This window comes from Fistularia commersonii, chromosome 27, assembly GCF_037954325.1.
Source record: "Fistularia commersonii isolate RoL2024-O1a breed Wild chromosome 27, RoL_Fcom_v1.0, whole genome shotgun sequence".
NCBI classification, from domain to species: Eukaryota; Metazoa; Chordata; class Actinopteri; order Syngnathiformes; family Fistulariidae; genus Fistularia; species Fistularia commersonii.
The window spans coordinates 6,805,274-6,821,884 of NC_141310.1; the positions used below are offsets into that span (position 1 = coordinate 6,805,274).

The following is a 16,611-nucleotide window of genomic DNA, read 5'->3' on the forward strand; positions in this document are numbered from 1 at the left end:
CACCACCTTACAATGTTTTGATATTCTAAATGTTATTAGGCTACAGATGAGGGAAAAAGTAGGAGCAGAAGCCAGATCTGCCACTTCATGCCTTCCAGTCCATTCGATCCCATTGAAACCCACATTTAAATGCAATGCTTATTGGAATGTATGTCAAACGAGTCAGCAGAGTATAAGGTAACTTTTGATCCAAATAATTTGATACAGTTCAAAAAATGAACAAAGCTTCTTAATGATTCCTGTGTGACTAAGCTCAACAGTCTAAATCAAGCAGTTTCAATCGAAACAGGTAGAAAGAACCGACAAGATAAACAATTTGATCAGTAAAATAATTTTTAATTTAGATTTGTGAAGAGAAAGCTAGTGGTCATGTAACTGATTCCCTTCAAAAACACATTATCCTCAAAATAAAAAGTGGTCTCTTCAGGTTTGGTTGAAAACGAGACAATAGAATGAACACAAAACATACATGCTTAACATCAATTGTATGTCTCATCTTTTAAATTGTAAGTGCTTGCACATTTAATTATGGCTTCTGTTTTGCTCAAGGGAGATTATTGCATTTCGAATAGAAGACATCCTTTTTTTAGACTTCTGAAATAATTTCATTGAAAAGTCAAGCCATCAGATACCAGGCAAAGAAGGGAGTTCCAGGACAATGACAGGAATCATTTGAAGAGACTAATTATTCTTGCATGAACCATCTCCAGTCAGATAAAACAGCGTGCTTATGGTGATGTGGAACAAAGTCCTTTCAGGAGACAGTCTGTGTGTTTATATCTCCGGCTGCCTGTGATGCACAGAGACTTCCTGCTCATGCCTCTGTTCTGCTGCAGGGGCTACCAGGACATGTTGTACATCATTCTGCTCTTCTATTTGCTTAATGGTATCATCTTCTATTCTTACATCCTCATGAGGCTGTTGTTCATCTTGAAGCTGAATTTCTTCTTGATGCTCCTGTTTATCTGCTGCTATTCCTGCTTCCTCCTGGTCATGACTAGGGTTTGACAACTTCTCCACTTCTATCTCCTGAACGTGATGAGGTTCTTCATCATTTCCAGAGTCCTTGAAATTAGGACATGTAAGGTCACATTACTGCAGTCTACTAAAATGAAGCTGATATCGGAGGGTGCTCCTCAGTTCACCAGAAAGAAATACTAACTAAAATACACTATCTCGTAAAAGAAAAGAAATCATGAAACAGGAAAAAAACATCAGAATTCAAAAACATCAGAAAAAAAATCTGAATTAACTTTCATTTTAGCTGGTTATTAAGTTGACACATCAAAACAAACTTAGTGTGTATCTATTTTAAATATAATAATAATAATAATAATGATATTTTCCAATTATTGTCACTTTCATTGGAGAAATCTATTGTCACTGTATGGACCAGGACATGTATGAGGATATCTCCTTAGTAATTCATTCATTCAATCATTCATCTGATCAACCTTTTGTCCTACAGTCAGGATTTGTTTACGGGAAGTTTGTGCTTCATATGGTTCTCTGTTTGTGCCAATGAACAGGATTGTTCATTAGAACATCAAATTCCGAGACAATGCAATACAAATAGAAAATATTCTATTCTATGTCTTCTACTCTATTTATCCCAAAATAGAAAGCAGCCATCTGTGCAGCTGAACCATCCAAAAATCAGAAACTCACAGCAAAATCATCTACAGGGAAGAAAAATCTTGTAATATGTTACAAACTCTTCCCTCAGTCTTACACTCCATTACCAAAAGGTTGTAAGGACGAATTCAAACATTTCTCAAAATACCTCAACAGATAATTAGCCATTTCCACTATCAATACTATTTGCTGGTAAGAATGCGGCAACTTACTGCATAATTCCAATATATGAATAAGTATGACATGAAAAAAGTTATATATAGATATGTGTGTGTGTGTGTGTGTGTGTGTGTGTGTGTGATGCAAATGAGAATGTGAGAATTTATGTGTACATATGTAATACCTGTGTAAGGGGTAATGGAGGAGAGAGCAACTCTAGAGGAGCCAACAGACCATCATGGTTCAGATCCTGAGTCTGGAGTAAAAAATCTACCATGGAAACCACCTGGATTCAGAAAGTAACTTGTGAGAAAACATAGAGAAGAATGGACCAAAAATGGACCAAAATGCAGGCACACTGCATGTCTAACATACACACCAGCTCATGGGCATGTGCACCAGATGTTTGATGGGAATTATACTCAGAAAGTAGCTTCATCATCTCCAAACCGTCCAAAAGTCCACTGCGATCATAGTCATAAAGACGCAGCAGGAAGAATACCTCTAAAAAAGAGAAAGAAGGATTAGCACCAAACACAGTGACTGTCTGAAATAACAATTGAGGACACACAAAGATATTGTTAGACATGCAAGTCAGTAGTTGTTTGTGAGGGGAGAGTTACATAAACTTAAAAATATATTTTGGTTAAACTGGCGACTTGGAATGCAGACAGGTGCAAATTCAGCATGTTGGACGGACTGACCTTGTTCCCAGGTGTTAATCGCCGGTCCTACTTCAGTATCTCTCACACTGGACTGAATATAACTCTGCAGCAACCTGGGACAAACACAACCTTGGCATAACACGCCAGTCCAGCTGTCTCGATTGTTTCAAAAGCAAATCTGTGAGACCGAATAGTCAGAGGCGTTCAACTCTGTCAGTATTGAGTCAAATCTTAGCCTCTATTTGCACAAACTTTCTTAACGTAACAAAAGACACATACTTGCCGCAATTTGCTTTATACCTTTAACTATCTCGCACAGCCTGCGTGCAAAATACAGATGAAGTATTACACAGTCACTACACATAAAAAATATGTCAAATGTTGTAAAAAAATGTATACACGTGCTGCACCTATTGTAGATCAGTGGTAGATAAATCATAAATGTTATATATGTATGAACCTGATCTAATTAATCTTCATCAAGTACAATTATTTGATATTTTCAAAATGAAGCAGTATTATTGAACCTAATCTGATCAAGATACTAAGCTGGTGACATCATTAGCACAACACAGCAGTCAAAGTCTAGAAAATGAGCAGACAGAGGTTGCTTAACCTGTTGACATGTGAATAATAAGACTCAGTGCTATAACAAACTCACTCTTTCCAAATGGGCTCATTGGCATCAATTCAGAATACATAGAGGTTAGTTTATGTTAGGGCTCATGTCATCAAGTACGTTTGTGATCAATTATTTAATTTAATAACCAAATGTCTGAATAAGACTACTTTAATGAAGAGCAATGCAAAATATTTGAGGAGCAAAAAATAAAAAAACATTTTATGAATAAAATTATCTTCTGGTTTCCGTTTTAAAATTTAAATAATTTCTGTTTTAATCCGTTTTTAAATGATACGATCCAAGAAAATGAATAAGAAAATGTTCTGATAGGAGAACAGGGGAAGGTTTAAACATTGATCTAAAACATGGCGTGCATATTTCATGACCTCAGTAATTGCTTGGTTGATGCCTTCCTTCCTTTTCTATTCTAGAAAACTATTAAGGACAAAAGTAATGGCTCTGCAGCAAATGTTGTCACTCACCTTCGCTCCTCCTCTCCAGACCCAAAAGGATTTGCTAGATTCGTGGACAATGGTTCCCCTGTGCTGTATTTGCAAACAGATTTCATGATTTCCAATGTGACAGACAAGAGACTCTTGGGACATATTTCATTTGTTATGTTTGGAAAAAAAAAAGCATCAGATATTTCATATTACAAGTGATATGTGTGGAAAAGTGTTCAAGCCTTAAACAGTGATAAAGGAAATGAGTGACAAAACAAAAGGGTGATAAAAAGGGTGTAGTTACCCTTGTGCCCCCGTCAGACCTGGTGCAGCCCAGGACCAGTGCATGAGCAGGAACAGGGACAAGACAAAGGGGAATAGCCTGCCCAGGTGAGCCTCCATCAACATGTCTGCACGCACACCACACAGTCATTTGATAGATTTACATTCGTATACTGAACAATAACTGGCACACAACACCGATTTAGTGCTGTACATGATGTAAACTGCCTGCTAGTCCCTGTAATTTTGTTCAAAATATGAACCCATGGATTATGAATCGTGTTGCAAAGCCTGTCCTGCAACATGTTGAAAATGCATGGCATTTTTGTTTGCCTTCATTTGCTTTATTGTTACTAAAAATACACTTATTGAATATTTTGCGGTTATTTTACATGTATCTGGATTAGATTTTGTTCAATACAAACAAATATCTTGATAATTATGAATAGATAATTCCATCATAGATAAAATATACACAGAATCTGAATCTGGAGAGGAAAAAAAATGTTTTTTTGTGGAGCATCGCAGTTATGTGTTGCTTGAAAGCACAAACTGCCTCATGAAGTCTATTTTACAATTATTATTGATTCAATAATCGACCTGGATCGATTACAAAAGTGCCACTATTTATATCCGGATCCCGCTCACCCACCCACGGGAGTCACGTGACAGCGATCCGTTCAAGCGCGCGGGCGCCGGGATCAAGCTGCGTTACTGAGGGTCCCGTGGATTTATGACTCGGCGAACCGAACCGTCCACGGAACGGTACGGGAAATCAAGAGACAGATTCCGACAAGACACGGACACGCAGGAAGGAGACACTTTCTTCACTTGCGCGGCAGCTTGTGGACGTCATTTAGCGGTAGATGTATTTACATGGCTGTTGAGTTGGAGGAAATTGAGCGAGGTTCCGTGGGGAGCCCGGATGTCCTACCTGTTTGCATGGCGGGCGTGGGGTCAGTGGAAAAAGGTCCCGTCGAGGCGGGGTGGCGTGGGTCGGCTCCCTCTGCTCCGCCCTGCGCGCCTTCGCTCTGCACTGCGCCAGCGAGGTGATGCGCGTGCACGCGGCTGCCACGGAGACCGGGTGTTGTGGTCAATGACGGCGTCCACGTGGAGCCGTGGAACCGTGGAGCTGCCGCACCAGTGAGTCTGCGCGGGGACGAGTTTTTGCCTCCGGGTTTTCCGAGCCGCCACGTCCCCGGCGCCGAGTGCCGGCTTCCGGAAGCGGAGAGCTTTAACGGATCACACGTGACCCAGACGGAGACCGAGGCGCCGCACACCGGCCGGTCCGGATGTTTTCTACCGTCCAGAATGAAGAACATCGTCCCATCTTCAGTTCCAATTTATTTTCTTGATTTGCTTTTAGTTACTTATCCTTTATTCATTTTTTTACTTTTTTTACTATTCATTTTTTTCTATTAATTTTCCATTTATTTATGTATGATTTGTTTTCATTTACTTATCCTTTCTTCATTTATTTGTTTTCACTTCATTTTTGTTGTTATTAATTTTCTATTTATTTATGTATGATTTGTTTTATTTACTTATCCTTTATTCATTTATTCGTTTTTACTTCATTTTTTTGTCATTTATTTTCCATTTATTTATGTATGATTTGTTTTCATTTACTTATCCTTTATTCATTCCTCTGTTTTTACTTCATTTTTTTTGTTATTAAATTTCCTTAAATTATGTAAGAAGAAACCTGCAATTTCCACCAAGAAATAATCATTTTACTTTATTTTGAATTGCAGGGAATGAAAAGACATGTAGTCCACAGGAGGTTTTTCTAATAAACCACACGCAAATGGAAGAGGAAAAAAATTTGGAGATAAATGATCAAACCTCTGTCAGAAGTTACCTGAGCAGTCCACCCGATGTGTCCCGGTGTTTTACTTTGGTCAAAGAAAAAGATACGAGCTTCAGCGTCATTCTAAAACGATACGTGTATTTTTAGAATTTTTTCTTTTGTTGGCTTTACATGGATCAATTTTTAATGTTGCCTTGTTGACATTGAGGTAAAAACACTTCTGAAAGGACAAAAACACAACAGCAAATGAATATGTATCCTGTTGGAGGCATTACATTTAGAGATACTGAAATCCTTTGTATTTTTTGCAACATAATAATAATTTGCTATGATATTCTTGATTTACTTGTTGAGAGTCTAACTCATGCAGTCTGTGTTTTATTATGGATAAGGAGACAACTAACAAGCATAATGAAAAAATATACATAGAATTCTCAGTTTTCACAGGGTAGGACTGAGGACGTAGATGCGACTATGAAAGGGACATGAACACACACACACACAATTAACAGGTCACATTAATATGCTCAATATTATGACACACATGTGCAGCAAAGTGGTCCCAATTATCTTCTCTAAGCTCCCAGAGGAGTCTTATTTGCCTGTAAATGATGGAAACTCATTTGACCCCAAATGTCCCAAGATATTTACATTCATCCTGAAGAACTGGCTTTGTGTGAACACACCCGCATGCGAGTGGAGATCACAGAGGGGAATGTCTGGAAGACAAACACTGGTTTTATCAAAACATTTTCTACACGCACCCATTTTTTTTAAAGCTGCATTTAAATGCACTGTTTTTTTTTTTCTTCAGTCAACAAAACTCAAACTGGGATTTATTTCAAAAGCAGCGTTTAACTTGACAAGAATCTCCCACATTTCAGCTGATACGGAAATCACTCTGCCTCAGGCGTCTCCCTGCCTGCACAGGGAAAGCTGGGAGGATGTGACGTAGATCCTTGTCTAACTGAACCCAGATTTTTCTATTTTAAAATGAAATGCATGCACTCTTCAGACCCGGTCAAAGAACGTTCAGTCTCTGCTTGGCCTTTTTGAGGATGTGCTGATGTGACATTTCACAGTGTCAGAGATGAAACGTGTCAAGGTTGTTTCCCCCATGTATCACATTCTCCAATCGCCGCACTCTTAGCTACATTTAGTGTAAAACGGAAGAATTGTGTGCCTTAAGAGTGACCATTTGGATAAGATTATTTGATGTATTTGGCGAGAACCCCGGGACACACAACACTTTGGAGAATCAGTATAGTTTAAATGTAAACTTAAGTGTAAGTGGAGGTGCAATTTAGAAAGCTCTTTAAATTACTCACATAAAATCATTAGGGGGCAGCACAGTACTACAAAATTGGGTTCTCCGCACACATGGTAAAGAACAAGGAATTGCTAATTGCTTCATCCATGAAGAAAATACATTTAATCGCAACACACAACAGTGATCACATGGGAAATCTGTCATTGGGAAACAGTGTAAATGCTGAGCTGTGCAAGAAGTAACATATAACACTTAATGAGCCATGAACACAATCACTGCAGACTCAATTCATCACTTCACCCATTATTCTCACTCGGCTCTTCATTTATTTATATTAAGTCTTTTTGGGTCTCTCAGCCCCTAAAGTAATGGCAAACTTACGGTCAGGTTGCTAAAAAAAGAAAAAAGACATTGTGTGGCCAGCACACACACACTACACACTACACACTGCAAACTTAATGGCTTTTACTGGCTGACGAAGCATCTGCAGTTTAGATGACTAAAAACAATATATGTCTATAGAAAAGCAAAGCCATCTGCATTTTTCTAATACTGATTTTTGACATTTCACCAAATGAATCTTACAGAAGGCACGGTGGTTGATCAGTTTCTCAGAGATGGAGCAGAATTGACCAAAAACCTTTTATTGGTGAGGAAACAAATTTGTATACAGTCAAGGAAAAGCTGCAGATAGCTTCAAAATGGAAAGAGCAATCATGTCACGTAAAAAGGAAATAAATTCATCCAAAGCAAATACAGACCAATATCTGCTCAGAGAGCTCTCCAATAGATTGTAGACAACTCTTCAGGATCAGGAAATCACTGTTTAGAAAAATACCTTGTTAATTACCCTGAAGGCATTTTAGACAGGTTTATCCATTTGAGACATGGCTTTAAATCAGCATTAACTTAAAAGACTGTATTCTGAGCCAGAAGTTGTTTATTTCTGCTTTCCATTCTTAGAAAGGACATTTTTCACGTTACATTAAATTAGTTGACATTTGTGTTGATTATGCTGCCATCTACTGACGAATTGGATTATCATCACATCCCACATGTTCGCCTGGATGCTGCACATTTTAAAGAGCCTAACCTGGATTGACCTTGAAAGGGGGATGATCAACATGAAGAGGTGAAGATCTTTTGATAATAGTTTTCAAAAAGTATTCAAATAGTCTATCTCACTTTTGAGAGACATTCAATAACACTTAAAAAGAGGGGCATGTGATTTGTTCTTTTCAACAACTAACGTGGGGAATCACCTGTCTTTCGAGGGGAGCGGTGGAGTGAAATGATCTATTTTGTAAATGTGTGTATTTAAGGTAACCCCTAGAAGAGGCTGCAACCACTTTTGTTTTTTATTTAACATTTCTAATCCAACATAACACATCTACTCCTCCAGCAGCTGGTGTTTTTATGGAAATTCAAGTATGTTTTCTTACTGACCTGGATTTGTTATGTTGTGTTTTTCTATCTTGCGGTTTGTTCCTTTTTTGCTCAGCGTCTGGGACCACAAGGAAATAAGCCATCGGGCTTCATTGTGTTGTTATCCTCGGTCATTCTCTATGCATTTTTTGACCAAAGTGTGGTCCTATCTGTTTAATCACCAACTGAACTAAAGCAAATTAAATTTAGGAAAGCACAACAACAGAGATGCTTGAAATAAGAACTGATTGAGTCGTCGTAAACATTTTTTTTCCCACGCTGACACAGTTTGTTTGGCCAAGAGTGTCACTGACCATCACCAAAGGGCCATCAGTTTGGGACACTAAGTATCCTTCCTAGTTGTGTTTTTGTAGTTGAAGGACAGTATCACCGTGTGTTGCCTTAGAGCCCCTGTCTACCTATGTTTGGGGAGAAATCAGAATAACTTTCATTATATCAGGTTTTGAACCATCAGAATTTGTGTCATGTGGATTCTATTAAATGGTGTTTTGTGTGTTTTTTGGCATATAATTCTTGTGATCGTACACTATAACAGGAGGTGATAAATATTCTAGAAGTAATCATAAGCTGTTCTATTGCAGCTTGATCTCTTGACCAATAGATCAATTGTCGTTTCTCAGTGTGATTCTTTTGCTAATGCGTGGCAGTGCAGAGTAATAATGAACTTCTTATCCTCAAAGATTGTTTCACTTCAAATGCCCAACACTGGCCTACATTCTGGACATTATCATTCTGTGTCAGGCTCAAGCTGCTATGGTCGGTTTGCGTTGTCAGATCTGGTTCTAGTTTCTGATGGTCTGCTCCTCCCTTATGACTCTTGAGCTTGTGTTGTCATCGATTTGTTCTCTCAGTGCATCTGTTCTATGCCTCTCCTCTCCTCTTCAGGAGTCTCTTCATGTGTACTGTTCCTCCTTATGTTTTCATGAGAGGATTTTCACAAAGTTGGATTTCAGATTGTGTTTATCCTATTGAATTTTTCTACATTTACTTGTCTTTTTAGTTGTTTATTTTATCTCCAAGTTGGTACTTGTTTTCACGATATAACCATCACAACACCATTCAATTGTGTTTGTATTCAAAATGACTCTGTTATCATTAAATTGTTGAATTTTTCCACTTGCCAAAGTTGTCCTCATTACTGATATGTGTAGTTGCTTTTGTAATTTGTGCACAATGTTCTGTAATCACGAAGCATAATTCCATATAATTCTATCCAGAAGTCATTTCCAATCTGATAAATGACACTGCATAGATTTATGTAGATGCTCACTCTGAACTTCTAATAGTTGAGGAAAGTAAAACAAACAAAAAAATCTAACAGCACAGTCTGTAGAAAGCAGACATAAACCATAAAAAACACAATTTAATAAGAAGATCACAAGCAACAAAATTGTAATAGTTATAAAGCAGCGGTAATACGGCAAATTATAAATGCTCAGACCTATTTCTGGCTTTCCTTTGTTTTGTTATTTGCCACCATTTTTGCAGATTAACTGTTAACTCGGTCACGACTCAAACACTGAGTACACAGGATGAGTTGTATGTGTGTGTGTGTCTATGCTTTATGTCTTTATGAGATTGAGAACTTCTGTACCTGTGATTCCGCTTGCCCAGAAAACTTTTTCTGACATTAGTTTTGTCTTCTAATAGAGATGGAAAAAGAGAAGGGGTGCATGCATGATTCTAATGGGATGAAATGCATGTATGAGGAAATGTTGACGTATACTGTCTGTATACCAATAATTAATCTCTTCTGCTAAAGGGAGTTTGATGAGAGATATTTCTTCCTCTGAAGTATGAGGATCTCGGCCGGGAGCTCACCAATGTGGGACACCACAGCACATCACAAGAAGCCTCACCGCTGTCAAAGGCTTCACTTTCTGTCTCAAATGAAGGCTCTTCCATGGATCTACTGAAATGATTTCCAGTTCCTTTTTGAAATGTTTGCCACAGCGGCTGCATTCATCCCCAGAGCCGCTGACATCTGTTTTCCCAGGTGGTGGATACCATAAGAGGTTTCCTACTTATTTCTTGTATATCAAAGATAAACCACAAGTTTTGGAGTGAAGACTGTTCAAAACACATTCTGCTCAACAATGTATGAAATTATTATTATCCATGTGAGAGGTTTTTGTGGAAACCGCTGCAGCCTGATAGCAAATTGCAGGCATCCGAAATGAGCCAATAACCACGCAGTGTTTTGATGTCAAACTGATATAAAGTATATTCAAAAATATTATTAAACTACTCCAAAAATGGTTTGGAAATCAATAGTTTGATAGAAAGAGATTGATATCGATACAGATACTGATACCAATACTAATACCGATACTGATATTGATTTTGCCATTGATATTGCAGAAGACATCAATATGGATAAGATATTCACTCAGTTTTAAACATGACAGAAAAATGCTAAAATGTTCTTTCTTCATCACTTAAGACATTATGGGATCTGAACGTCACTTTCAACACCATCCCATCATCCTTTCTTCCCCCACATCGGAAAGTTCTATTGTTGCATCTGACTCATTGTGTTGACTAAAAGGTGAACCATCGTAATTTCTCAATTGTTTTTTTTACCTTAATACTCTATATTTACACACTGTTTTCTCTTGTGGGTTCTGCTTTTATCAGAATCCTGTCAGCACGGACGGCAACATGACATTTCTCCTGTCCAGTCCTCATCCGCTCTACTCTCCTTCCTGTTCACAATCCTTCTCTTCCGACCTAACATTTCATTACGGCGCTTCCCCGTCAGCCTCGACGCTGGCTTTATTTTGAGCTGGATTTTGTTTGGTAAGGCAGAAAAATGGGAGGGAAGCAAGTGAAGAAGGTTCAGAGGACGGGAGATGAGACACATGGACATAAAAAGGAGAGGAACAGCTGGAGGAAGAAGTGAAATGGAAAAACAAGTGAAAGTAAAAGACAGATGAACCCATGAATCCAAACAAAGCCATACCGTGATGTGGCGGCAGCTGGCCAACGACTGAGCAAGTGAGAAACAATATTGCTTTTTCTAAAATGACAAATGATCTTTCCCGACGGAATTGCTTTCGTTCATGAAATCCTTCCAGAAAGCGCTGCTGTGCTACCACGATAAACAATTAGCATGGCTGAAGCAATTCAGTGTAATGATACTAATGGGATATTTCAAGAATAGCAATTGTTATCCTATCAGTCATACCCATTTTAAATGTCTTTGTTCAGGTTATCTAAACATAACAACGCATAAAAAAATACAGCGTGCCATACGGACAATGGTGCTGGATTATTATTAATGGTTTGATAAGTAGCACTTCATTTAAAAAAATATGGCCAGTCTTCAATCCATCTGTAACATCCCTCCAAGTATGCCCAAAGCTTTCTTAACCAAGGTTTTTTGTTTATTTTGACGCGGATGAGGCAAATGACCAAGATCTGTACAATGATATCAGTTTAAATTTCAAAAGCAGGTGAGACGTACAAAACATTCTCCATGAAACCTTGACTCAAGTATTTATAAACAGGAAATACGAAAGAACTGAAACTCCATCACTCATTTTACCTTTGGAATTGGTTTCCATGAATGACAAAAATAGTTCCTATTTTTACGATACATACTCCAAACTAATTTGAGTCAAAATTCTTTTGACAGCTTCTTGATATTGTAATTCAGAGTTTAAAAAGTGATTATTTTCCCACGAATTAATTTGGGTGGGAAAAGACCAATTGAGGCAAAGATAGAGCATTGAATTATAAATGAAAATGTTGCTCGTATCGAACAAACTCACAAACGCTGGGCCCTTGTTCGTTGGTATTCCATGTTCCAGATCCGTCCTGTGACAGCAGAGAACCGTTTTGTAAGAGTTTTCTTCCTTATTGAAATTTGACAGTCAACTGCTGTTTACTTCACATGGTATTTTCACTTCCCAGCACCATGTCACGCAACTACATGGCTCTGTTTTGTTTTTAGCATAGCCCAAGTTCATCCACGTGCATACTTACACATGCACATGCTTTGGCAGACACCCATCTATTCCCATTGAGTCCCATTGGGAAGCCTCAGTTATATAACAAGGATTAGATTTCTCTATTTCGTGGCCCCCACAGTCAAAACCGTGCAGCTATTTTTAACTCTGGACCCCAATTTAACACCAACACATGCTTATCCTTTTTAATGGTGACATTAACAGTCATGTGAACGTGTCACTTCATTGGATTCATCTGAAGTTACAGCTTCGCCACAAAATGGCATGTTTTTTTCTTCCCCAGAAGCTTTGGAGCAAATATAAGCCAGTCAGTTTCTCTGTTTTCAATTCTTGTTATTGATGAGTTATATCAACCCGATGAATATTTAGTGAATATTTAGACAGATTTTTGGAATGAGGGACATTCGTTCAGGTTTGAAATTCCGGAGGAGTCTATCATTTAATTTGGGAAGTTGACAGGGATGAGATATTGGGCAAACTCGATATATAACTAAATAACGTTGGACAAACGAAATAACATGACAATAAGTAGTAAATATTATTTACAGAGTTCATGCAGCTTAGTATAATTTGGGATGACAAAATATGATTTACACTCAGTCAGTGCCAGATCATTTATGGAAATGTTTCATTTGTGTCCATTTTTGTGTTCATCCACAAACAATTGTGCAACATGAAATGTCACTTACATAAATGGATGTGGATGTGGGCACTTTTTTTAAAGTCTATATAACATTAAGAATTCACAACAAATTTATAGGAAACATCCGTAAGATAGGCTTGTGTCATTGTGAAAGAATGAAGTTTAGTTTACCCCAAAGGTTTCTGCCAGAAAGGCTTTGGGAAGTCAGGCAATGAACTTTAGGAGCAGACGAAAATGAAATATAAATAGTGACAAAGTCCACTTAGGAAGCAGTTTGTGGTGGATGAAAGGGTCAAAGGGTTTCCACCCAGGATGCTGGGTCTCAAATCTAAATTGTGAAACTCAAATCAATATTTTTAGACTTACTTGACTTGTTATGCTCCGTGGTTGGGTTTCTGTAAGAAAGACTTTCCGGTAGGAACCTTTCAGGGCAAACATCTCCCATGTGCCAAAACCTCAACTGTGAAATTTCCTGTGAAGTCAAACAGATTTCTGTTGAACACAATAAACACAGATCCACTTGAGTGCACAGTCTGTGCTGTGACTCATTAGATGTATATTCTTTCAATGCAAGGAATACCCCTCAAACACACACAAGTGCATGCACACATGCACACACACACAAAGTTTGTTTGAAATAGTTGCTGTCACATTCCACAAGCTAATTCTTGTTGGTTTCAGGTCATTACAACTTGAGAACCAGGACACACAAATTCTGTCACAGGGACTTCAGACACACACACACACACACACACACACACACACACACACACACACGCACACACACACACACACACACACACACACACACACATATACACACACACAGAGGACATTTCTCTAGTACACTGGCAACACATACGGTACTTTTTTTGCTCTGTAACCTTAACCCACACACTCAAGCTTGTGCGTGTGCGCACACACACACAGACTCACACACACACACACACACACACACATACACCCATATATACACAGACTCACGCAGAGAGGATATTTTCGTCTCATGGGCGTCTAATTGTAGCTTTGTGTCGCGCCAGGACTTCGTGTCCCAGCATCCAAGCATCAAATCTCCACAGGTATCTGAGGGGGCAATGTATCCTGTCATGGCCAATCACCTGCACAGCTCTGCTGCTTTCTTGCTGTGAACATGGCTGCTTGGATACATCCCATATACAGCGCCGTCCACACATCGTCTAGTATACATGATTACCATACAGTCCTTCAACATTCAATATAAACACACATTCTGATCAATAACAACACTATATACACAATTAGACCCATATAGATGCACTTAATGTTTTTTGTAATGGAAAGCTTTTGTAATTAAACGGGCCACATTGCCATGGTAACGTGAGATAACAGCAAACGGGATCACACTTTTCCAGATAAGGTTGAAGTTAATGTTTTGTTTTGTTACCTGACCCAGACCATTAGGTGATTTTCTCCGTTATCGGGAAAAAACTGCCTCACCGGCCCTGTAATAAATAAATGAGAGCACAACACATATGAATACACAAAAGTGGAGAATAAATATCATTTTTTTCTTTAGAAAAATTCCTTACTAATACTAGACACGTATGGACAATGCTTCAAATGGTTAACAAATGTGTGCAAACACAGCTGCAAACAATTACAAAACATCACCAATTAATATTGTTTTATGAAAGGTCCGCTATTGTAAGGGGTGGATTTCGGGACTATCACGTAAAACCAATATCTCCAGAATATCCTCTTTTTATCTTTCCTCCATGCTGTTTTTCCTTCACTCCTCAGACAGACTGGAAAACATGGGTAATTGATGGGAAAACAAGCTTGAATGGAAAATTCTATATTTGGTCTCGGTGGTGTAAATTGACTGTGACCAAGAATTGCAATTAATGATTATGAAACACCAACTGACTGCTATCATTAAGCAATCACTTTCTAAATTAACCGCTGAAGGGCACACAGCTCGCCATACACCGGCACGCAAGACCCATCTGAAATAATACTCCCTACATTTCAGCAATATTATTTCTTTCCGAGGAGCAGCTCATTCAGACAGGCGAAGAAAAGCAATGAGGAAATGCTCTTAGATTTATTTAATTCGGTCTAAAAACACGACTCTCATCAAGCAGACATGGGGTACAGAGGTTCGCCGTGTCATTACTTCATTGATGAAGCAGACGTAGTAGATGGGCCAGAGTGCACCAGAGTCCATCTTGAGGAAAAATTGTTACAAACGAACATAAAGTTTGAACCCAGGCATGTTAAAAAAGTGAGTCAGCTGAGGTTGGGGAGGGTCTTGATGCCTGAGGCGACTTTCATCGAGCCTATTTGTCTCAGACAAAGCAAATTAATAACCATCACTGAAAATATACAAGAACCTCCAGATTCTCTATCCCTGACCCGGAGGGCGGTTTCAGGATCTCAGCCTCGTGGCCAGTTCCCTACCTGCCATCCCATCAATTAATGTGTTTTACTTAACAGTTTCCACTATGAAATTATTTGAATTTAATGAAGGACTAGGCAACCGGTCAGGCTAATTCTTTTGCGACGAAGCAGCACAACTTTTGACCAGAAGGAATTCACCACGTGAAGGAACTGGTTGCTGTCCTGAAATCGCCATCTCCGGATTAAACCTGCTAATCATTTCATATCATTAGCAAAGGCTGCAGAGGCATATTATTACTTCTATTAACATCTGTCCATCCATTTTCTACCCTGCTTACACTGTACTTGGAGCCGTAGCTCGACTGGTCGCAGATGAGCGATGGTTCTCCATGGGTGGGTCGCCTTTCCATCACAGGGCCAAAGCAAAGGAACATTTGGATAAGTTCTAATCTTGAATTAACCAGACTTGCATGTTTGAAAGATGAAAGATGCAAACGCCACACAGAAAGGCCTTAACCGTCCAACAAGTTCCAACCCGGTACCTTCTTCCTGTGCAATTTGCCTCAATGCTGGATTGTCCCCGAGTTTATGGAAGGGACTGATCCAAGAAGAAGTCAGGGTGAATTTATCAAACTGGTAGAAGAACTTGAAAAGAACACCGTTGTTCTGCAGCTGAGATTCACCGTGAGGAAAGTCAAAGAACAGAATCTACTACATTCTGCATTTGTGGACAACACACCATTCCATGAAAGAGGCTGGGTTGAGGCCCCGAGGCCTTGAATCTGACTTGTTTTAGACGTTGGAGTCACGGGGACACACACTATTAATTTGTTATAAGCGGTGGCGAGACAGAGGACCGGGAGACAAATGAGAGCAACTAAGAACTGCCTGTTTTCTATAACATTCAATCAATACTTGTGATTAACTCCACACTCTGGACATCATAAATAATAAGTGCGGTGAGGCTTGCTGTTTTTAATTATTATTATAGCAAAAGATGAGAAACAATTAAATGAACTGAACGAATGTAGACATTTGACCTTTATTTTTATCACATTAATCCTCACCCACATGTCAAATGTTTTCATACAAAATCTCAATCTCTGTAATGAAATACTTCTCCTCTCTTCCTCCCCTCTCACAGCTAACACCTCCCACATGTAACATTCAAGACTGCAAAACTAAGCTGTTTTTCCAGTGAAATATATACAAATCTCTTCACAGAAATAGAAATTCCAGCTGGAATTTTTCCAGAATTAAATCCCACCTTAGTTCTTTTTCTCCAG

The 16,611-nt window shown here is 38.8% G+C and overlaps 1 protein-coding gene across 1 annotated transcript; it reads right to left on the bottom strand.

Annotated features, from left to right (window-relative positions):
- Nucleotides 1–315: 315 nt before the first annotated feature.
- On the bottom strand, nucleotides 316–5,143 carry cgref1 (cell growth regulator with EF-hand domain 1). Its single transcript, XM_086175044.1, has 7 exons — nucleotides 4,741–5,143; nucleotides 3,829–3,934; nucleotides 3,564–3,626; nucleotides 2,499–2,572; nucleotides 2,174–2,298; nucleotides 1,979–2,080; nucleotides 316–1,065 (listed from the first exon to the last, which is right to left on the bottom strand). Exons 1-7 carry the CDS (start codon nucleotides 5,126–5,128, stop codon nucleotides 775–777), a joined length of 1,149 nt encoding a protein of 382 aa, XP_086031170.1. The 5' UTR covers nucleotides 5,129–5,143; the 3' UTR covers nucleotides 316–774.
- Between the last annotated feature and the right edge of the window lie 11,468 nt (nucleotides 5,144–16,611).

Bases quoted from the DNA above. Each gene is read 5' to 3' on its own strand.
- cgref1 (XM_086175044.1), bottom strand. From the start codon at position 5,128: ATGTTCTTCATTCTGGACGGTAGAAAACATCCGGACCGGCCGGTGTGC. The intron at 3,935-4,740 runs GTAGGACATCCG...GTGTGCGTGCAG, and splicing joins CACGCCCGCCATGCAAACAG to ACATGTTGATGGAGGCTCAC. The intron at 3,627-3,828 runs GTAACTACACCC...TTGCAAATACAG, and splicing joins GGTCTGACGGGGGCACAAGG to CACAGGGGAACCATTGTCCA.